This window comes from Camelus ferus, chromosome 3, assembly GCF_009834535.1.
Source record: "Camelus ferus isolate YT-003-E chromosome 3, BCGSAC_Cfer_1.0, whole genome shotgun sequence".
Taxonomy (NCBI): Eukaryota; Metazoa; Chordata; class Mammalia; order Artiodactyla; family Camelidae; genus Camelus; species Camelus ferus.
In genome coordinates this window covers 4,523,352-4,546,138 of record NC_045698.1, presented here as the reverse complement: position 1 = coordinate 4,546,138, position 22,787 = coordinate 4,523,352, and the positions used below count along the sequence as shown (strand labels likewise).

General features: G+C 47.5%; 1 protein-coding gene and 1 non-coding gene across 4 annotated transcripts; one reads left to right on the top strand and one right to left on the bottom strand.

The window, feature by feature from the left end:
• Positions 1–1,337: 1,337 nt before the first annotated feature.
• On the bottom strand, positions 1,338–22,698 carry SRD5A1 (steroid 5 alpha-reductase 1). Of its 3 annotated transcripts, XR_004315904.1 has the most exons (6): positions 22,178–22,692; positions 12,048–12,214; positions 8,648–8,749; positions 6,837–6,987; positions 2,912–3,050; positions 1,338–1,552 (listed from the first exon to the last, which is right to left on the bottom strand). XR_004315904.1 is itself a non-coding variant. In XM_032469817.1 (5 exons), exons 1-4 carry the CDS (start codon positions 22,456–22,458, stop codon positions 6,815–6,817), a joined length of 723 nt encoding a protein of 240 aa, XP_032325708.1. In that variant the 5' UTR covers positions 22,459–22,698; the 3' UTR covers positions 1,338–3,050; positions 6,773–6,814. The 3 variants fall into 3 exon arrangements, 2 of the variants coding, with proteins under 2 accessions (XP_032325708.1, XP_006195328.2); XM_032469817.1 differs by having other exon boundaries at positions 1,338–3,050; positions 6,773–6,987; positions 22,178–22,698; XM_006195266.3 differs by having other exon boundaries at positions 1,338–3,050.
• Positions 18,928–18,999, top strand: TRNAS-GGA. The gene has a single exon. It is a non-coding gene; the product is annotated as a tRNA-Ser (tRNA).
• Positions 22,699–22,787: the final 89 nt, after the last annotated feature.

Genomic DNA, 22,787 nt, shown 5'->3' with positions numbered 1-22,787 from the left:
CAGCAAGTGTCAGTAACGTGATCTGTTCCTAATAGATAAGTTCCAGTGTACTGATTCCCTGGTTTTGCTGTTCGAGCCTTATTGGCTAATAGCCCCAAGCTTGTAATTAACCCTATAAAACCCCACGCACACATCTCGGAGGTGCTCAGAGCTTCAGAGCAGAAGCCCCTCTGAGCCTGCCGGCGTAATAAATCTGAGTACTCCAACCCTTCGAGTGGTGCTTGTTTCTTGGCAGGCCTGTCATTTCCGTAACAGTAAAAGGCACCATTCCAAACAAAAATTAGTTTCCCTAAAATATTTAGTTCGAAGTAAACCTAAGAAATGCAGCTGAGACTATTTAGAATCATAATTACAGGAACACGATTAAACTTAAGGAAATGTGTCAATATTACAGTCTTAAAAGCTAAAAACACTCTTGCTGAGAAGAAAAAGTACTCCTTCTAAGTAGTTATGAATACAGCAAAATTTTTCCCCAAATTAGAACAGTGAAAATCAGATCAGGGCAGATACTAATAAACTAGGAAATACAGAGGAAGTTACCATAATAAAAGTAAAACAAACAAAAAAGAGAAGCTTTGAGAATATCTAGTAAAGAAAGTAACCTACAAGATCAGAATGTCAGTTTTATCTTGCCATTTCCTCTAACCCTGTTGGCAAACACTCATCTTCATTTCTGATCTGTATGGAGTCAAAATCTCAAAATAAATAAAATAGATGATTAAGAAAAAAAAGCAAAGAATTGATCCCAATGGCTAAAGTAGAACACAGATCAATAACCACGCAAGGAAATAAGAGTGCTCAACACAGCAATCTCAAATTAGACATTCCTGTTGAAACTACTCGAGAACCCTAATAATCACCTCTATTGTTCAATACTGCTCTTGGATTTCTTGCTAATTTAAGAAGCGAACAATTAACAAAAGCAACAGCTTCAAATACTGCAAAACAAGAACCTGAGATGTTTGAGAATGGTGGGACTGCAAGGCTAGAAAGCCTGAGAATAACAACAAAACCTGGAACTCATGACATAATCTCAGCAGCATGGCTGGTTGTGGAAACGTACAGACATCAAGAGCTTTGACTCATCCTGGTTATGAAATGTATTTGGGGAAACATTCTTACTCACAATAAAAAAAAAAATCAAGCATCTAAAAATAACCTTAGCAGAAATGCACAAGATTTATAAGAACAGTACACAGATCTTCCCAGAGACAGAAAAGAGTATTTGGCACGATGAAATGTTAACATGTGGGATGAGGATTTCAGGGCTGAAAATAACGCTACCGTCTGAATGTCGAGCGTGAACAATTGTCCAGATAGAAGCCTAACAAAACGACCAAACTTTAAAAAGTAATTTTATTAAACTCCTTAATTATTGTAATTAATAATGACTGATGATGATTTGCTAAGTTACAGTTTTCAGCAAGCAGAAGACAGCCAGACTAGACAGAGCAGGATCTCTTCCTATGTGGATCATCTATCCAGAGCCGGTGGGTGAAGCAGGAACAGTGCGTCAAGGCCTGAGTTAACCCAACTTTTGCACCCACAGTCACTTAAATAAAAAAGAAGCACAAACAGAAGTAAAGTTCACAATGAGCTTTTGGCTCTCAGACAAGCATCTTCCCGGCCAGGAACGCCTTCCAGAGCGCAGGGGCCCAAACCAGTCAAGACTTGGTCAAATTTCTGAGTTTTCTGGAGATCTGAAATATTTATTGTTTTATGATTTCAAGTAATTATTTAGTTAGAAAAAGTTTATTTGATCATAAAGTTTCCCTGTAAAAGCATCCCATTTTCTAGTGAAAATGAAGCCTAGCCACCTCAGGAAAAGTTTTCCGTGTAATTTTAAAACCCCAAGAGGCCCTAAAAAGCACAAACACTGAGAGTACAGCTTCCATGTGGAAATACGAGGGAGACAAGCCCTGGTCAGAAGGTGAAGCAGGAGACGGGGGAGGGGGCTGATGGGGTGCCCAGGACGACCCTGCCACTGAGCATGGTCAGCGATCAAAGTGAACACAGACTCCACTCCCACTGCTCCCTCCGCTTCCACCTCTGCAAGGCGGCAGCAAAGGGAGGCAGCCATGTCCCAGGACAGGGAGGGTCTGCACCACGTGTTCCCTAGAGGTTTACAGAGGGCCCAAGGGGTTTCTTTTAAACCATCTGGCAATGAGTAGTGCATTTAATTACTGCCATTGATGTCCGTGGAGTTTCAAGTGTATTTGAATAAGAAATTGTTTCCAGTTATGGTTTTGCAATATTGGGAGGGACTTTAAAAAAAAAGATGCCTTAAAAAAATTCTAATTCTACCTAGGAGGAGGAAGAACATCCATCTCATGGCCAGTGACCTGAGATGGGAGGGCTGCCCTGCGGCGCCTTCATGCTCCCAGCCAAGGGCCCTTCCTGGGGGACACGGCTTGCTCCTTAACATTGTCAGTGCCTTGTCCTGCTAGTGAAGTCACCTGTGGGCCAGGCTGGAGCAGGTGCCAGAGGCCTTTGCACCGGCCTCCGCTGGGCCTCTCCCTCCTCTATGCCCAGCTTCTCCCCTGGCCAGCGAGAGGCGTGGGTACAGCGTGGGTCGCCAGGCCCCTCTGACCTAGTGGGAGGAGAGGGATGTGAGGACAGGACATGCCTCTGTGGGGGGAGGGGCAATATCACCTTTGCCCTTAAACCGATTGCTGCAGGGGTTGTATAAGGGGTAGAGAAATGTTTTGGTCCACAGAGGCAAATTCAAAATCGGAGGAGGCCAGCCGCCATTACAGAGTTCCTGACTCCTGACCTGCGCGGCGTCACACTTCAACCTGCGTATCAATTTAGCTGGCCTGTTATTAGGTAGCTTACAGGTCTGCCGGCAGACACAAAATCCCAGAGCAAATCTTGACAAGGATGAAGCAGCAGAAAAATCACGGAGACGTACATTCATTTACATCATCCCCGGAGGAGCACCGTCCAGGGGCTTCAAGTCGAAGAGAATTCCACTGCCAGGAACTCAGAACAAGAACGGAATCATAGCTTTTCTGAATTTTGGATAATCTTCAAATTTGTCAAGGTACCACCTGAAACAAGAAAAAAAAACACATTAAAAGAGGTTAATTTTCTCACTGAAACATTTAAGAGATGCTAACAACAGGGACAGTATTTTTCATTGTAAAGGGATGCTGAGCTTTCTGAAAGTCATACTAAAAATTCTGGCATCTTAGAAACTTAGTTTGACTTTTGTCTGTATTGTGAATAAACATATCTGGTTATAAAGTGTGATTCATGAAGATGTAACCCATGTAATTCACCGCTATAGTGTCAAGGAAAATCACAGGCACGTGGCTGAGAAGCCGCTCTGCCCACTGGGGAGCGGTCTGCAGGCCCACAGCATGCAGGTCTAGGGGGGCGGGGGGCGCGAGCAGTGTGTCCTGAGTACCTCCTGGTGACTCCCAGAGTTTTCTCCTGTCCCCAGAGAGAACCGCTGCTCCAGACCCAGGGCCTGTGGCAAGGACGCCCGGCGACTTGCCAGGCGACGCTCACACAAACCCGGGAAAATGCAACGTGGGTCGTTCACAACTTGGCCCTGCACTTACACAAACAGCTATTCTCAGTTTTGATATAAATTATACGAGCCAAGGCACACTCGTGCGTTGGGGTGGAGGGGACAGCTAGCTGAGGAGGGTGGTGACTAAGTGGATGGAATAAAAATTAAAATTTGCCAAGATGAGGAAATAGGCAGAAAAAGGGAGCTTCCATCAGCACAAAAGAGCGCTAAACAGACTAAAAAACATGATTTAAAGTAATTAGCGATCTGTTAAGATGGCAGATATATACGAAAACAACAAACTGAAAACGAGTTGGCAAAATCCTGATTTTTCGACAGGTGCAACGTCACCACAAATACAGAACCGCTGCGTATCGGATGGCCGTGTCAACTCTCACGTGCTGATCTGTATTCCCCAAGAGGCCCGTAATGAGAAAAACCCCTGGAAGGTGGTCGGCAGACCTGCGGGTGAAGCATCACCTCCCCTGGCGCAGTGACAGCAGACCTTCCAGGTCAGCGACGGGCCTGAGGCGAGAGGGACAGTGGAGGGTGCTGGTGCCAAGCGCGTAGGAGCACAATCCGAGCACCGACTCACGCGGGCCGGCGCTGCCGTCCAGAGGGCACCCCCAGAGCCTCGCTGAAAACCTCGTGCCCGAGGTGAGGACCGTATTAGAAGTGAGGCCTCTGGGAGGTGATCAGGTCATGAGGAACTTAGGCAAGAATGGGGTTAGTGCCCGATTAGAGCGGCCCCGCACCTCCCTGCCCTTTCCACCCTCTGAGGTTACAGGGAGGTGGCACCGTCTGCAACCCAGAAACGGCCGGGTTGGCACCCTGATCTCGGATTTCCAGCCACCAGAACTGCGAGGAATAAACAAATGTCTGTTGTGAATGAGCTACCCAGTCTACGGCGTGCTTGTTACAGCAGCCAGCACTGACTAAGACAGCCTGCTCGGGATCCAGGGCTCGGACCAGGAGCAGCTCCTAAGACCTCCCGATGGGTCAGGGGAGCGGACGCTGCATGAGCAGAGGCAGGAGGCAAGCTCCTGTCCCGAAACTGCCCGAGGACGAGGGCCTGCCGGCCGCAGACAAGTGACAGCGTCAACAAGTGGGAGCTGACAGTCACCCGGCCTCCCCGGGGCGGTGGAAGGGCAGTGCAGTGGTGCAGCACAGAGTTCCTGCTTGTCTGATCACCGAGACCACAGATCCACCCCAAGCAAATACACTCTCTGATTTATGCACATGTGCGTGTGCATACGTGTTCCTAAAAGGACAGGCGGCATCTTTCTGTTTTCTTTCTCATTCATTTTTCTAACCCTAGTATCAAAGCTGTCACTTACGGGACACTGACCAGGGCTGGATACCAAGTTTTGGTCTTGATTTTACCACTGTTGAGCCTGAGTTAACGTCCTGCTGCCTTTCTGTTGGATGTAAAATAACTTCTCTCCGAGGGATGCCCACTTCCCCATGTTCAGATTATGCTAAATCTGAGGTAATTCTTTGAATTACTCTTCAAAGCAGTCGCCGTGTTTCTGGCTCACAAACAGCTTTGTGTTCCCAGCCTCTCTCAGGGAAGTTTTCCTCTGCGGGGATGGGTCCCGACAGCTGAGTAAACACTTTGCAAGAGTTCACAACGGCTATGTACTCAAGTCTGATGAAACAGGCTGTGACAATATGGCAACAGCTCATATTCTGGTGGGTCTTTTTTTTTCAAATCACTGCATCATCAACCATGGTGTCTTGAAGACACACTGAGTTCATTTTTTTAGGTGACATTAAAGTTAACAAACAGATAAGCATGGAATGATTTTTTATTTCAACAGGAGTCTCCCCTTGAACACTGTCCTTGAGGTTTGCCTCCAGCTTCCAGTATCTGGGGTGAACAACCACACCTGAGCCCACTCGCCCACAGACAGCTGCCAAGTCGTGTGCAAAACCACAGGCGTGGCTGCTGGAGAAAACGGTGTGAAACCTTCCCCCCCGACACTCCTTGCCCTCAAAACACAGGATCTGTTAGCTACTTGGCACAACTGACCCGAAGCTTCTGACCTGCAGCTTTACCTACCAATATGCTAGTCATTGATGAATTTAAACACTTCATGTCTAGTTCTCATAGAACGAAATTCATTATAATGAAACACTGCTTTGAGAACATTGTTAATAAGTCAAATATAGTTCAAGGACTAGCCTCACAGACTGTTTCCTTTTGGAATCAATTTATCTGATAGTTTCATCAGTTGGGTTCACTAGATTCTAAAAAAAAAAAAAGGATAGTTTTTATTTTGTTCTCAGCTTGTAAATCCAACATTTCTGAACATACTTCCAGTCAACTGAATTAATTAAAATTGATTTCAACCTGACATCAATTTAAATAGCAAATGAATGAAAAAGAGCCCTTTCGACCCACGAATCATTCTGCAAAGAGCACCTTTGGGTTGTTTTTAACAAAGGCTTTTGTCTGGAAAACAGAATTATTTATTTTTTATTACTATATGTTTCACATTCAAATGGTGAGAGGGATTTTCCTGTTTTCATTCGAGAAAACATCTCTACTACTGGCTTGGCATGCTCTTCTTCAGTCTGCCTCTGTTCCAGTCTCTTAAACCATCAGGATTCTCTCACTTGTTTTTATTATTAGAAACTAACCAATATTCGCTTTTTAATATCGAAGATAACAAAGGTACAGGAATAGCATCTTCTCCTAGAGGCGACAGGAGCCTGAGAAGTTGACCTTGGGCCCCTGTACTGGGCTGTGTGGGCAGGTGCTGGGGGGAGGGGGGAGGGAGGAAGGGGAGGGGGGGAGGAGAGGAAGGGGAGAGGGAGGGGGAGGGGAGGAAGGGGAGGGGGAGGGAGGGGAAGGGGAGGGGGAGGAAGAGGTGGAGGGAGGGGGAGGAGAGGAGGCAGAGTGGGCAGGAGGGGGAGGGAGGAGACAGCTGGCTGTTGTCATCACTGCCCTTACATGAATCTAGTTTGGTTTTATTCATTTTCTAGGACTTTGTTAGATATTTTTAGTCTACAGCGGTAATAGCTTAGTATTATATCAGTCAAGCTTGTTTTGTGTATGAATCTTTCTGGTTCTGAGAAAAATGATTCACAGAAAAACAGCCTGAGATTTGGGGAAGCCGTCCAGCAGAGGAGAAAACTGAGGACCTCAAGGTCCTCTCTGCCTCTGCCTGTGGCCCAGCGATTGGTTTTGGACTCATTTAGCTAAAACTTGGTATAAACTGGGATAAGGCAATAACGCGTCCAAACTCTAACCTGAAAATTGGTATACTGACGTCAGAGGACAGATGGAAAATGCTAGAAGTGTTTTAAAACGTACTGGTGATGCTGCTGAGCCCTGGTGACCAGGGTGCAGAACGTGAAGAGGGCGAACGCCCAGCCCTGGATGGACCAGGACGCCAGCGCGTAGCCGCACCACTCCACCACCTCCCCGAAGTAGTTGGCTGCAGAGATGTACTCAAACAAGCCGCCTAGGAGAAAACAGAGACAGCAGGGCGTTTACCACAGAACGATGCCGAACAAAACCCTGACTTCAGAGACACCGGTAATACTCGGAGAACATGAAAGTTGACTATGGGAAAATACAACCTTCACAGAATTTCCATCAATGAAACACACCCAACGTGACCAGTTTCACTATTTCATATCACAGCGATGTGCCTGTGTCAACACCTACCTGCTCATCTGACTACCAGCTGCCATGGCTTTAACACATTCTAATGTATCACTTCACTAGTTAATGGGCCCAGCTGACAAAACCTAAGTGAGGACAGGGAACATGGAACAAGTCAATGAACTAGTTTGGTAAAATGGACCTACATGGGCCCCTAGGCAAAAACTGAAGACAATACTAATTTCCAAGGACAGACTCACTCATTCATTCACTCATCAAGGCTTCAGATTCATCAAATCTACATTATGGGGCAGACCCTGCTCTAAGCACGTGGGGTGCACCGTGGGCGAGACCCCTCCCCCACATCTGGGCCATTACACCCCAGGGAGGGTGCAGAGGACTCAAGGCCAGAGGAGGGCAGGCCGGGAGGGGAAGTCGGGCTGGGCAGGAGGGAGGTCGGGGCGCGGGCAGTGGTCGGGCTGGAGAGCAGAGCCACACACTCCGAGGGTAACCACGACTGAAGTCACGTGAGGTTGACAGGGTTCTGGTCATCTGTAGCTGTTATTCCTGCGTGGTCTCCAGGAGGTTAAGCGGAAGGATTCCAAACTCAGCGCTCCTGCACCCTCCCACTTCCCCTCCAGTTTTAATTTTACCCACTGAATTTTTTTTAAATTTTTAGACGCCCCATTGTTTTCCAGCTTACATCCACTTAGTTCTCTTTTTCGCACGTTACTCCTTTACTCATAAGTTCAATTCCTCTTAGCTTTTTTAACCATCGGAGTATTCACCGTATAACCTGTTTCTATGAACGCTAAGATCTGCACTCGCTCTCGTTCACGGTGCCGTTTCCTCGTGGGTCCCCAACTTTGGACTGTGGCCCTTACTCTGTGGTGTGTGGCCCGCTGGGCTCTCGGCCTGCGTTGAGGGCAGGTTCCCTGGGGACCTGGGCTGTCACTGGCCGCAGGTGGGAGCGCACCACCCCCAGGACCACGTGGAGCATAATTCATGTCCGGACGTGTTTCAGACCAGGCGAGCAGCACAGATTTGGGCTACAAACCAGTGTGAGGGTCCGAGAGTGGCTCCAGGCTCTCCCGAGGGCACGCCGGGCTCTCACACTCACTTAAGACTTTGCCCTCTAATGATAACTCCCTTTCCTGACACCATTCTGATGCATTTAAAAATTTCACCCCATATTTTTAACTGTTTTCAGGGGGAGGGTCAAAGTATCCTGCCACAAATGAAGCACTGGACACCCCTTGTAAACTGTAAATTCCTACTCACACTTTCTTTCCAAATACAGATATAACTAGAGTTTCCTTTTTGCTTAATAACCATTCAGTTAGTCAGAATTGCTTATCATTTTAATAAAACAATAATCCTAGTCATTGCTACTAATAATAGTGATTCTCACTGAAAATGTGCAATAAATAAATACTTCAGCTATGAGAGCTGGCAAAACTGAAACAGCAAGGCATTCAGTGCAGTTTGAGGATAAATTCCTCATTTTCCGTACATACCCCTTGGTATTTTATATCCAGTCTCCCCTGGTTTCCTGAGGTTCCTTAGGACATGATCTGAGTGGATGTTTATCAGAAGGCCAGCCAACCACAAGACGAAACCTAAAGAAAATACATTACTCAAGAGTGTTATGGCTAAATAAACCACCAGGTTCACAAACTGAACAGTAGGACTGGAATCCTTCATACTACCGTCAGTGGTGTAACACATTAGCCGTAACTGGCAGGAAAAATCATTGTGACAAATACTGTCCTTTGCTCAGAAAGATGATTTATAACGCTGCTCCAGGCATGCTAGATAGCGCTTTGCTCTCCTAATAATACTAACACATGATCTAATATATTCAAAATGCTTTGACCAGGTGGCCACAGTCTGTGTTTTCAGGATGATTAGTATGATTAGAAATATGACTTGTGACTTTGGCCCAAGGCTCTCTTCTAGGACAAGGCATTACTATCACCAGTGAGTCAGCCCATGGGATTTATCTGTCTTCCCTAAAACCGCGTCTGAAGCCTGCCGCCTCTCCGTTGGGCAGACAAGGAGGTGAAGTCCCAGCACATAGCTGCCTTCAGGCCCCTTGGGGGGTGGTTCCAAGGAGCTAATCCCTGGTTCTCTTCTCTTCTTCTTCAATCATCTCATCTGAACAGTTTAATGCGTATCCATGGCGTCCCCCACCGCGATTTCCTGCTCACTCGTCCATTGGTATTCCTGGGTCTGTCCATTTCAGCTCCCAAGAAAATCTTCCACTGCCGGCTGTCCGGCTCTTACTAGACATCCCATAGCATCTGAACATCTTCTCTTCCATTCATAAGTCTTCAGAGGTTTTTCATCACCTTGAGGAGACTTCGTAGGACCATATCAATGAATTCCAACAAGAAAAGGCAAAATGTCAAAACAGTGTTAATTTGATTGTCCTGAGATATTTAAAAAATGTGAAAGGCAGATGGCGCGTAATGGCGGCATTCGATTCTGTATCACAGAAACGTACACTTGGAGTAACATTATGGATTATTCGTCAGTTATGCCAGTGGCATCAAACGGTTTTCCATGGTCAGAACAGGGACGTGTAAATCCCGTTCAGGTTACAGTGAGGGTTTCGGGGTTCCTTACTTCTGACTTTCCTCGGCAGCTCACTCTCTAAACAGTTCGTACCCAGTTTTGTTTTGTGATATGTTTTATGACCCCCTTGCTGGACCCATCAATTGATAGCTGACCCGCTCCCTCCTTTGAGTCTCAGTACGCCACTCCCAGGTGACCTGGCCCCCAGCGTGAGGTTCCAGAAAAAATCGCATTCTCAACATTTCATGCTTATTTTATTTCTCTTCTAGGAGGCAAGCTTCCTTTGTTGCACAGATTAGTAAGGACATTAATATTTGTGCTCATCTGAGCTAAACGTTTAATTCAACAGTTAGGGATCTTAACATCTCTGTACAAATTCTTTTAGATTAACTGCTGTTACTGCTCTGGAAGACTTCTTGTTAGGATTTGATGCCTATTTGCTTAGCTTTTAGTGGTAACTACTGTAAATATAATGAATTATTTATGTGATTTCAAGAATTATTCATGTAATTACAAAAGCTATAAACTTTATGAGATAAAGATAATACCCAACAAAGTAACCTCATTTGTTTTTTCAATTGGCATTTTCTTTTTTCTTCATTTTCGGTTTCTTCTGTTCAATGGGAGAGAGGCAGGAAGTCTGTGTACAATTTACTGATGCCTTAAATTTTACACCAGCTTCACAGAGGCACCTACAGGTAACATGGTCTAGCTGAATGACAGTTAAACTCACAGACCAAAAGAACTCTTTGGTTTTGTTGACGTTCATCAAAAAGTATCCAAACACAGAAATGATTCCCATGAGAATCTCAAGTAAACACTTAAAATCTTTATCTTTTAGTTGAAAATCAACCCCCTTTCTCTGTCCCCCACTGCCTGCTTCTGTAGGTCCATGTGATGAGCTGGTGTAAACCATCACTCTGCTATTACTCGATTTAGATCTTGGGCCAGCTGCTTAACATTCTGACCTTTCCTTCCTCGTGGGAACAGAATCTAAGTTCTGCCCTTTCCTGGACCTTGGGAGGCAGAAGGTATGTGTGCAGCTCCCGGCAGGTGGCCGAGCCTGTTCCCTCTCCTCCTCCTGATAGCGGGGGCAGAAGAAAATCAGATAGTCAAAGAGCTGGTAAATCAAGATGATGTTTGGGGCAGTGTCCAAGCAAAACAATTTGGTCTCGTGTTTCACAGAGGCAGAGATTTGTGAAGCTGGAGAAGGATCCTGAAAATGTTTGCATCCATCCTTCCTTTGAATGGATAAGGAGGCAGACCCCTTGTTGTGACAATTCTCAGGTATGACGAGGACACTGCCCTGGGAACACAGCTTCAATTCACAGAAAATGTATGACTGAGAAATGTGAAAGGGCTTCGTCAACAACAAAGTACTTCTCAAAATGTTAGTTTTCTCTTATCTACTTCTACAAATTGATACACATGGGGAAAAAGCCAAATGAAATGGAAGGTCACTTTATGGAGCTTAAGGTAAAGGAAGTGGGGCAGTTTGAAAATCTGATGGTCCAATTTCAGACTCTTAGTACGCTCCCACGGGAGCAAGTGCTCTCTGAATGTGCTAGAATTTCCAGACGCTCTGAGGGTAAACATTATAGGAGATCTTTCCTTAAAAATAAGATGCCCCAAATTATGTATTTAGCAACATTCTTGCAAAATTTTTTTTAACTTTTGTTTTTTACTGAAGTGCAGTTGATTTACCATGTTAATTTAGGAGGTATTTTGCAAATATTTTTGATGGCTAATGTTTTATGATCATTTTTGTTCAGGTTAGAACTTTGTTCTAATGAGAACTTGAAAAATGTATATTAATTTACACTAATGGATAAAAATAAAAACACTTTGAGAACTTCACAAACCTAACAGCGCACTCGAGTTAGTCTAACCGTAACAGCCTGATTGCCTTGTGGGAAGATGACCTAACCTGACGCCCTGTCATTTTCCAGAAGAAACTGCAGGAGGTTTAATGCCTATCTTAGATTACACGGCCGATTAGTGCCCGAGCCTCCTCTGTTTTAGTCCACTGCCCACCCTGCTGGGGCCTGCTGCTATTTTTAGGTGCACCTGAAGAACAGGTATTTGCACTTCCAGCCCTTGAGTGGGCGAGGGTGCCAGCACCTGTGTCAGCTCGGGCTGCTGATGCGGCCCCGGGACAGCCTGACTCCCTGCCGCCCAAGCCAGCGCTGCTGTCCCCTCCCGCCTCCCCGGCCAGGTCAGTCATCAACCTTTAGACCCTGTGTTCTCTCCGGAAATGTGTGTTTCCTAACTAGAAATGATTGGAACATGAAAATTGAAGTTATCATTAGAATGGTGGCAGGCATCACTAAGGACCTTCACCTGTTAGGAATCGGGGGTCGGTGACCCAGTCGTCTGAGTACACGGCGTACTGGCTCAGGTAGCGGCTCTGCAGGTAGCCGTTGTAGGTGCAGAACACGAAGGCCAGGACAAACGAGTAGAGCGGCGTGGGCTTCCCTCCTCGGATCAGAAGCGAGAAAATCAAGGTCCTCAGGAAACAAGAAACATTTTTGTTTTCAAAGCAACAATGGTAAAGAATCTAATTCCTGCAATTCTAAGCACCTTGTGTTTTTAATCTCGCTTTCTGTATAAAAGTCTTTCTTAGTACTTCTTGCACAGATTTACCACATCTGTTAAAAGCAGGATTTCTAGTTAAAGAATCAACCGTGTTTCAGTAACGTACACCATAGTGCACAAACTCAGGATTCTAACTATACAGAATGTGAATTGGAGTAAGCTGAAGGCTTTAAGAAGCTCTCAAAGCTTCCACCATCCTAAAACCAGTAACAAGGTCTAGTCTGAGCAGTGCGATTTGGGGGACACCATCACACTGCCCATCGCCAACGCAGTGGCTCTCACTCACCGGGCGCCCGTCACCAGCAAGGCCCCCCAGCTACCTGGGCAGGAGACACTGCTACACACACTTGACCCAGGACAAGATTAAGACAGAGTAGCTAAGGAATCTGCTCAAGGTCACAGGGCTGGTCAGTGGCTGAGTTTAAGTGTAAATCTGGGTAATTAGAAGATCATGTTTTTCTGTTATATGACACTAGTTTAGATGCACGTTACTAAAAGTTTAAAGAGAGAAAATATAAGGACAAGAAACTAGAAATGTATGGAGAAAACAGGGTACAAAATTTTATTCTGTGTTTGAATTTTCTCTTTCAACGTGTAATACACGTAAAGAGCGGGCATCACTACATATCCTACAGCCCTTAAGGGGATAAGAAACTAGTGTCAACTTCATGCCAATAAACTCAACAACCTGAATGAAACAGACAAAATCCTTAAAAGACACAGGCGACCAAAACTGACCGAAGAACAAACTGACAACTTGAATCCTATCAATGAAAGAAGCTGAATTTAGACGTAGGATATTCTAGGAGAGGCAAGACTAGAGCCAGAAGGGGCTGACGGCAAAGAGGCACGAGGGATGTTTACGGGGACACAACTGTTCGGTATCTCACTTGAGGCAGTGACTCCACAACTGCATCCAATCATCAAAACGGTCAAACCGTAGACTTCTAATGAGTGAACTTTATTTATGAGAATTACAGCTTAAAACAGGGAAAACATGTAAAAAGTTATTACTTGCTTCCATTTCGGCCAGCTACTCCAGGGCAAAAACATAATTGATCGTTAGCAGTAATAGTAACAGCACGATAGCGTTGGCTGTGCGTCCTCAAGGCACTCTCCCCGCAGCAGTCTCACTCAGCATCTTGGGAGAACACGCATGTGACTGAAAAGCAGTCCCCAAGGTTCTCAGCTTGTTCAGCCCCGTTCCCCCAAAGGAGATACACAAGCTTAGGGCAAAGCATGAGTTGGATGTTAAGCATCCATTTGGCTGTGACGTCATCAGTGAGGTGGTAATTTGCGTGGAAGCTACAGTGTTGACCAGCACCTCAGAAAGAACAGGGACTCTCAGCCATTTCTCTCTTCATCGTGGAAACATGATTCACTCCTGAGCAGACAGTGGGTGCAGCGGGCTGGCCTCTGGGGTGCAGGCTAACTGCACATGCTCAAACCGCGAGCGAGACCAGGCTTTGGTCTTGATTGGGGTACAAGGGCGAGTCTTGGACCAGCACAGGCTCCCTTAGAAACAGGCAGAGATTGGAAGCGCTGTGATCAGGCACTGCTGTCATGGTGACTTTCTGCCCCTCCCTGTTTCTCAGCCAGGGCAGAGGGCCTTGTGTTAGACTCGGAAGAAACAGTCAATGGCAGAAGACAAGACGGTTCTCACCCTGCCCCTGAAGGCAGACTGGAGACGCACCAACAGTGAGCAGCTTACGGATTCTCTAGCCATGGGAAAGTAGAAAGGGGACAGTGTGGGGAGAAAGCTGAGAGAAAACTTTCAGGGAGTTATGGTCTCAAGGACTTTTCTGGGTGGCAAATTGCAGGACCGAACTGAGAAAGTGTTAGAATTCCAAGTTTGAAGAAATACAGGGAAAAAAGCTCAGGAAATAAGACTTGTCGAGGATGCAGGCGCTGGGCGTGGTTTAGAAAGATGCCTGTTAAAATGCAGAATGCTCAGTTCCTAAGAGACTGGGACTGATGACCTGAAGGGAACCCATGCTGACTTCAACGCAGGCTCACAGGAAGGGTCAGGGGAGGAAAAATCAGAAGCTTGAAATATGAAAAATAGCTCTTACTAAAAAGATTGAAGGAAAGCTTCAACGCTAGATGTCACAAATTCCTAAGTTACAGATGCATGAAATGTGGAAGCAGCAACTCTGAGGAAACCTCCTGCAGCTGCGGCAGACACTTGATGGCTTTCTCCCAACCTGGTTTCAAGCTCAGGGCTGAATTGTGAGCTGGTAAACACTGGCTGGCACCTCGTAAAGGTGAAACCCAAACCTCCCTCTTGTCTGGCTTTCTCGGATGCTCCTCATCCGTCACTAATGTTATGCCCGCGATATCAACATACATCTGGATTAGGTGTCAGCAAACACAGTCCTGGGGCCAAATCCAGGCTACCACCTGTTTCGGTATAGCCTGTGATAGCTAAGAAAGGTTTTTATATTTTTAAATGGAGAGGCGGGGGGAATCAAAAGAATATTTCAAGACACATGAAAATTACATGAAATTCAAGTTTCAGCATCCATCAATAAAGCGGTACTGAAACATGGGCACGGTCCCCTGTTTACACGCTGTCTGACAGAGCCCGCGGGCTGGCAATTGCATCTCTTTGCACTGCTGCTCGGGGCACTGCCCATCACCGTGATGCAGTGGTCTGAGTGCCCTGCGTATCACTGGGCCACAGGTGCTCAGCGCACACCCATCACGTCAGAACAGGTAGAGGGCATGCTCCATGCTCTGAAGGTATGGCGGAGTGCGGGCTATTTTGCCACTGCATCAGATGACAAAGCATCCTTTGGGACGCGTGACACCAGCTGCACCAGAAGAAGACTGTTAACTGAGATCCGCGCTAGCAGACTGAGCCGTCGTCGTGGCGTCCTCAGCTCATAGGAAACAAAAAATTAGAGAATCTGAAACACAACCCCATTACTGAATTTCTTTGCAAAAGAAATGAAAACAAGGCTACAACCACAGGAAGCTACGAAGCAGCTCATTTTGTCAGCCAAGCAAGGGAAACCATACACCTGCGGTGAGTTAATTAATTGCGGCAGCTAAAGAAACGTCCAGGAAACATAAACTTGTTTAACACGGTTAGCCTTTCATCGAAAACACTTGCTGGAGGAGTCAGGGCGACAGGAATGATGCTGATAGTCAGTTAAAAAGCCAGGCAGAAGGTGGAGGAGGCGGGCAGCCCTGGCTTTTGGTGTCCCCAGGTTTGCTGCTGCTGCTCAGGTGTCTAACCTAGGAATCAAATATTAAGGCTGAAGTGACCGAGGAATCAGGCTTTCTAAACAGTCTGCGTGGAACAACCAAAGGTGAGGCTGTTTCCAGAGAAGCTGAGGAAACACTACTTCAGTACAATCTACAGTGGCATCTGCTAAGCTGTTATAACTTGTGGTGGTAAAAAATGTGTGCAACAGACACAGACAAATTACAAATTTACAAAGCTTGTGAAAATGTAAGGTGTTTAAAGCTATTTCCTATACCAGCAGGTACTTTGCAAAAAAAAAAAAATTATATTGTGCGTGTCTGAACCAACAGTGCGAACAGTGAATTTGACATTCCCTCTGTGGACTTGACCACTATTTTGAGCTCAAGCCAAATTTTCTCACTGAGAAAAACTGTCCTCAACCACTGTTATTGAGTTTTAAAGGGCATTGGAAATCAGCTTTTGTTGCAGACTTGATAATGTTTCTTAGTGAATCCACCTAAAATTGTAAGACAAAAATCACTTACATGCAAAATTTATACTGTGATAGTCATTTCGACAACTGACACTGTTTGAATCACAAGTTATGTCAAATGCTATTGATATACTTTCTATGCTACTAAAATTAAAAGCAGCAAGATCTCCATTCTCACGTTAGTTTGCTGTAGACAAATTTCTAAGCTCAGGCTACAGTTCCACCAGTGTTTTTTTAAACCTTGGTTTCAATATTTCAAAAGCCACTTAATTGTGTAATTGAGGAGCTGCCATCTAGTTTTCAATTGAGAGACATTAATCTACGACGTCATGACATTCTGAAAGGCAAATGCCAAAGGCAGAACGCAACAGAATTCCATAAAAGCCTTTCAAGGCAGGATTATGTGAAATTAAAACCATAAACTTGTGGACTGGGATCTATATTTGGCAGTCCCTGCACGTGTGAAGAGATTTTTAAAGATAAAACTTCCTTGCAGATCAACACTAAGAGGTAGACACAACAGCTTTTGATGAGAAGGTACCCTAAAAAAAAAAATTACATTCCTATTATACCTGTATTATAAGAACTACAATAAGGTACCATACTTTGAATTTTGTCAATACAATTTCTGTGAAAAATTGCTTTCTCTTTTGTTGTAAATACTTACACAATGTAACTTATTCTGTCCTTTGGCTCCAAAACTTAACATGGGCACCACCGGGCCCTTTCCAAAAAGTTTGCAGCCCTTGGTCTAGGTTAAAGTAGGAATTCTATTCTGGAAACATCACTTTGACTTTCTCAGAGGCCTGGGCACTTGGACTGTGGGCAGCCGCTGCCGTCTGGGGCTCCCAGTGGGTGGTGTGGGTGGCGGGGACTGTGTGTACCTGTGTCCTCAGTTACCAAATGGGAAGGACAGTCGTACTGACTTCTGCTCCAGTTCCTGCACGCGCCCCGGGAGAGTCTGGGGAAAATGTTCCCAGACGTCGTGGAGGGAAGATCGGGCTCTCTTTGGTCTTAAGTGAATGTCAGGGAAAGGGCAAGGGCTGGAAACAGGGCCTTCGAAAGGCTGACATGGTCCATTCTGTTGTTTTCTGATCTCTGCCCTTGGAAGGGACAGCTGTGGCCCCAATGTCTACAGGCCTGGACATAAGACCACTGAGGTCAGGAGGAGAACAAGCTGTCTCGGTCAAGGCCACCTCTTAAGGAGGGAGCTAAGATCTTCCTTCCCGTCCTCTCCTTCCCCAGAGGCTGAGCATGCCCTCGGGGACCAGGCACCCTAACTCCGAGGACCTGCTGGCCGAGGTCCTCTGCAGCCGGACGTCCAGAAGCAACATGGCTTCCAGAGGGCAGTGCTCTGTTCTTGCTTGGCATCTTTTGGATTATCTTTCTCCCTTTGGGTTATTCCCTTTAGCTTTACGTCTGTTTCTTGGAAATCCATGCAGCTGTGGTCGGAAATATTTTCCTTTGACTTGGGCCAATTAGGAACCAGCATGGGGTCAGGCAGGGGGGCTTCTGGGCATGGCTTTCATCCGAGCTCTCACATGGACTCTGGGGGGTCAAGAGCAACTCAAGGATGGCGGTGGACCCTGGCAGTTTATCAGGGTGAAGGATCCAGGGCACACCTGCTGGATGGACACCTTGCCATCACGACCCAGGCTCGGGCCCAGGCTTGGTCATGACAGGCACACACATTCAGAAGCCCTTCTCACACACTGCCTTGCCCTCACCCAATATGCTGACATGTATTTTAAGCCTTGACACCTAATACATTCAGAACAGACCCGATGAGTGAGGTCTGCTTGATTTGATTTGCTTTCTTGGGCCGAAGACCTGCAGTTGCTTATTGGAAAGGCTCAGAGAGAATCAGGCAAAATGAACAAATGAGCAAACCACAGAGTATCTGTGGGGCACTTTCTGAATTTTAAGAAAAAAAGAAAGTGTCCTGTAAGCACCATGAAGGAAATCGGATAACCAAGAAGAACAAAAGTCCCCAGAGCTAGCCACATGTCCTCCTCTCTGCCTGCAGAGTGGCACCCAGAGCTCCAGGCTTCTCACCCTCCCGTGTCATTCCCATGTGGTTTCTCGGACCATTCGAGCCAGCAGGCTTAATGCCTACAGGAAACCCAAGTCACTGGCAAAGAGCCACCGTGCCCATCTGCCAGATGTGATCAGCTCAGGCAGGCAGCCACTGGAGGACTCCTCCTTCATCACTGAAAGTAACGTTTCAATTTCTGGAATCCCAGACACAAGCTCCATGGCCACGTAAGCCACACAGTAAACAAGAGTTATCTCTTAAAAGATTTTCCCAACAGTAATAACATTCCAGCTTCCTTGCAATGAGAAATAATGCAATCATCCAGTAAAAGCTCTGACTCCCCACATCAAAGCAACTGGGCATCCTCTCCCAAGATGGCCTGTGAGGTCACACACCCAAGCTGGGGACACGAAATAGCTAACCTGGTGATTTGGCCGTCATTCAGGCAATGGCAGATGTACTATTTTTAAATGTTTAAAATTGAGAGTGGTTAATTTTTAATAACTGACTTTATTACTTTTTTTTCTCAGCTATTTGACATTATTGAAATCTACAGCACTTCTTAGGTTTGGATCAGTTCCTTTTGCTTGTCTGTCCTTCTGTAAAAGTCTCTTTCACTAAAAACCGTACAAAAATTTTTAAAAAGAGACTTTTTGACTATGATGATTATATTGCAATAAAGCCGCACACTTAAATAAGCACTCTGCCCTTTCAAGACAAGTTCACCAACACATGAATATTTCACTTACCATGCTTTACTTTGTGTAAAAGTTTTCCTTTTCTTAAATCACTTGAATCCACGAGCCCAGGGCCAAGGTTCTGGAGTATCCTTCAGCCTCTCCAGTTCTCTGCTGTGTCTTAATGTTACACACACCAAATGGCACATTCAAAAGAGAGGCTGGGGTGGGGAGGTATAGCTCGGTAGTAGAGCACGTGTTTGGAGTGCACGAGGTCCTGGGTTCAATCCCCAGTGCCTCCAATAAGGGGAGAAAAAATGAGATGAAATTTTTAAAAATAAATAAGAGAGAGGCTGGGCCAAGCTCTCCCCAAGGACCATTAAGAGACCCCTGCAGGAGACACGATGGATCTGAAGTGGGGGAGGCTCTCTGAGGCAGTGCCATCAGGGATGGCAGAATCACCGTGCCACGAGGCCACAGCTTTGGCTGAGCACAGACTCTGGGACGGGTGATGGAAAGTCTGCACTCTGGTGAGGCGGAGGTGCATCTGGCATCCTTCCTCCATGGCCTCAAGATAAAGGAGGTCACTGGGGCCGCCCAGTGGTAAATGACTCCGTGCTTAAGTGGGACTTGGGTTTGTAACTAATGTTAAATGGGGAAGCAGATGAAGAAATAATCAATGACACACTCACTCACTGCTGAATGGGAAGGGAAAACCTGTGACACGGGGACCCTGAGTTCAGGTAGTAGAGAACTCTGCTAGGCAGGGCAGAGAGCAGCAGAACATGAGGTGAGACAGCCATGGAGGGAGCCACGCCCGGGGCCTCTGACAAACGCAGAGCAGCCCTGAGCTGGTGGTGGTGACAGCAGGAATCTGTGATTTCTAGCATGCACCTGCCTCAGGTGAGGAGGTAAGCCGTCAGACACCGCTCTATGCACACAAGTCCCAGGGCGCTGTGAGAAGATGCCGCCAGGGCTCGGGAAGCCCTGAGATGGACAGGAGGGGCCCTTTGTGCAGAAGGGACACAGGGGACGCTGTAACTGCAGGGGCAGCTCATGGGACAACCATGCTGTTGGCCATGGATTAAAAGACATTCCTACAAATGTCCTTCACCATCCTTGGGGGGGCTGGTCAGGGCCCTGGTGTCTGTCCCGCAGCTGTCCCTTCTTCCCCTCCTCGGCTGGCTTTCCTGCCCATCCCTGGCTCTTCTGCCCAAAAGATCCTGTTGATTCTCCAGAGCCTGCTTTGTATGTCTTGATTCTTTAAGGGAATACCTTGTCTCTCTGTAGCTCTGATAACGAGTCTAGCACCAGGTAGGTGAATCAGTCCTTAGGAAATGCGACCCAAATGAAGACATAAAAAGACACAAGCAAATACTCCCTTCCCGCAGACCCTGGGAAGCCCCTCCAAGTGGCCTCGGTCCTTATCACTCCCTCAAGAGGCTAAAACTCCCCGAAAGGCAGGGCCCTGTCCCCTCCTGTGTCCTCCCCAGCTTTGCCCAGCCCCGTAGCTGCTACCCCTCAGCCTTGTCCGTGTCTCCTGAGTGCGTCCTCTGGTTGGCGTTTCTCCTGCCACCAGCCTGCCTCGGGCTTGCACTCACACCTCATTTCTCACCCTGCCTTGAATGGTCCGCGGAGCCCGGACAAGGAGGGGGCTGCATAAACGTCTCCTGGGTCAGCTGGCTGGATTCGAACAGGTGCTGAATGCTCTCTGCACTTCTGCTCTCTTCCAAGTGCTCACTGACTTACGTCAAATGACCGTTTAATAAATTAGTTGCTTGGGTAGAATGGAAGATGTTTATCGTTTCTATCTGGAAAACTGGAATGTCCCCAAACCACACGGGCCACGTGTACCGTAATATGTATGACTCGAAAAAGAAAGAGCCCAGCAGTTAAAAAAAACTACACCTGACCCACAAATCCTTGGGAGCAGAAATTTTAAAGCCACTGGTCTAGAAACTGGGGGACTTAGTCCGAGCACCCTCTTGTCCAGCAACCTTAAGTGAATTCTGTGGCTCAGTGGCCTCCTCTGTATGAAACGATCTATTCACGTTCTGTCTCTAGAAGTGACTCAGCCCTCTGGGAGGCAGCATCCGGTCTCCCCCTAGAGATCCGAGACGCAGCGACACATACATCTCAGGGTAAAAAGCTTCAACTCCCAGCTTTTAGACAAAACTCTGCAAAGTGCTCCCTTTACGTCTTCCCACTGCCTTGTCCTCAGAAGTTTCTTATTGGCACTCGAAGCCAGCAGCAGTGAGCATGAATGTCACGCAGAGCATGTACCTGGATGTGCCCGTTTGCATGGCAAATTGAAAGTGGTGTCATTTGTCATCACTGAGCCCTCAGCTGTGTCAGAACCACACAGGCATTTCATGGAATTGTCTTTATTTAACACACATGCCGATCCCGCAGGCTGGTGCCTTCGCTATGTCTGTTAACTGATGGGGAGGCCTGTTGCAGGCAGCTCAGTGACTCATCCCACGGCACCTCACCAGGGATGGGCTTGGGTAATACCAAGCAGTCTGTCTCCAGAGCTTGCGCTCAGCCTTTACAGAAACAGAGAGGCACAGGTTCTGGCATGTTTCTGGAGAAATGTATACAGATACAAGAATTCTCCTGACACTCAATCACATTACAAAACATCTAGCAGCCTGGCAACAACTTTGCTTATTGGACAAACCCGGGAGTGTCAGGAGCACGGGCTCAGTGAGCCTTTGTGGAACGTGGGCTCTGCCCATTTCAATAAAAGCAGACGAGGACACATGCTGCACCAGAAACTCAAGAGCGGTTTAGAGACAATCACCGACTTCTACTCCTCTATGAATTGGGTGTAGTAACGTCGGACCACAAATCAGAGAGGTCACGTAACCTGCCCAGAGAGAGCGGCACAGCTCCCTCACAGGCAGATAACACTCCTTTTAACTGGGCAGCCTTTGGAAATCTGAATGAAAAATTTTAAGTGTTGATTTTAAACGTTCGTTGGGCCACTTGGTTTAGCTGTGTGAAAGTCAAAGCCTGAGAGCTGGAGGGAGCCCCATCTCACTACAAGGCCCGAGGTGTTCCGACACTGCCATTTAACACTCTTCACCAAAGCAAAACATCTGGAAGTAACCTTGAAAACGTTATGTGTATTTAAGGTGATTTCTTGGAAAACCGCTTCCGCATTTGTGGGGCCCTTGCCAAAAGTGGAGGTGAAATTCTGAATGTGATCCATTCAAGCCCATAGAGTCAGTGCCATGTAAAGGGGAAATCACAGGCAGTTGTAGGAAACCGGTTTCCAAGTTGCAGATGACCTCCTGGCTGGGCGAAAACAGCTCCTTCATCCACAACAAAGAGACCAAAGTTTAAACTGTAGAGAAGTAAGAAGGGATCCTGCGAGAGGGAACACGGGCGCAAGGAGAGGGCGCCAGGCCCTGGTGCACAGGCAGAGGGCAGGGAACCAGGTGGGGCAGGGAGAGGCGCGGGGCAGCCGGTCCTTACCTTTGCGCGTAGTGGATGAGGAACATACCCAGGAGGATGCAGTTGGGCCAACGGTTAAGGCGCTCGGCCCGCGCGCCGGCGCACGCGAGGAGCGGCAGCGCCAGCGAGGGCAGCTCCTGCAGGACCCAGGCGGCCCGCGCCGGCACCGGAAAGGCGGACTGCGGCGACGCGTAGCGCCCGTAGGGCGAGCCCACCACCCTGAGCAGCACGTAGCTCACGAAGCCCAGGGCGCACTCCAGGTAGGCGAGCGCGTCCAGCAGGAACTGTTCGGCCAGAGCCATGGCGGGGGACGGCAGGCGAGCTCCATGTCCTGCCAGCCGCGGCGGGCCACATATAGGGCACAGGCGGCGAGGGGGCGGGAGGCGCGGTTATACGAGGTCGGTGCCCGCTGCGAAAGCCGGGGTATGGAAACCGGATGCGCGGATGCGACCCGTTGGACCAGTCCGGCTGCGCGCCGCGGCCCCGGGGGCGGGGCGCGGGAGGGCCTGCAGACGTCCCCGCCCTCCCACGCGACTGGAGTCCCGCCCGCTCCGGGGCCGCACCGCCCCACCCACCCACCGCCCCGCCCTTCGCCGCAGAGCGCACGCGCGACTTCGAGCTGTCCGCACCG

What these genes read in the sequence shown, in the direction of transcription:
- SRD5A1 (XM_006195266.3), bottom strand. Translation starts at nt 22,458, where the DNA reads ATGGCTCTGGCCGAACAGTTCCTGCTGGACGCGCTCGCCTACCTGGAG. An exon ending in CTCATCCACTACGCGCAAAG is followed by an intron (nt 12,215 to 22,177) that starts GTAAGGACCGGC and finishes TTGTTTCCTGAG; the next exon opens with GACCTTGATTTTCTCGCTTC. An exon ending in CGACCCCCGATTCCTAACAG is followed by an intron (nt 8,750 to 12,047) that starts GTGAAGGTCCTT and finishes TATTTTCTTTAG; the next exon opens with GTTTCGTCTTGTGGTTGGCT.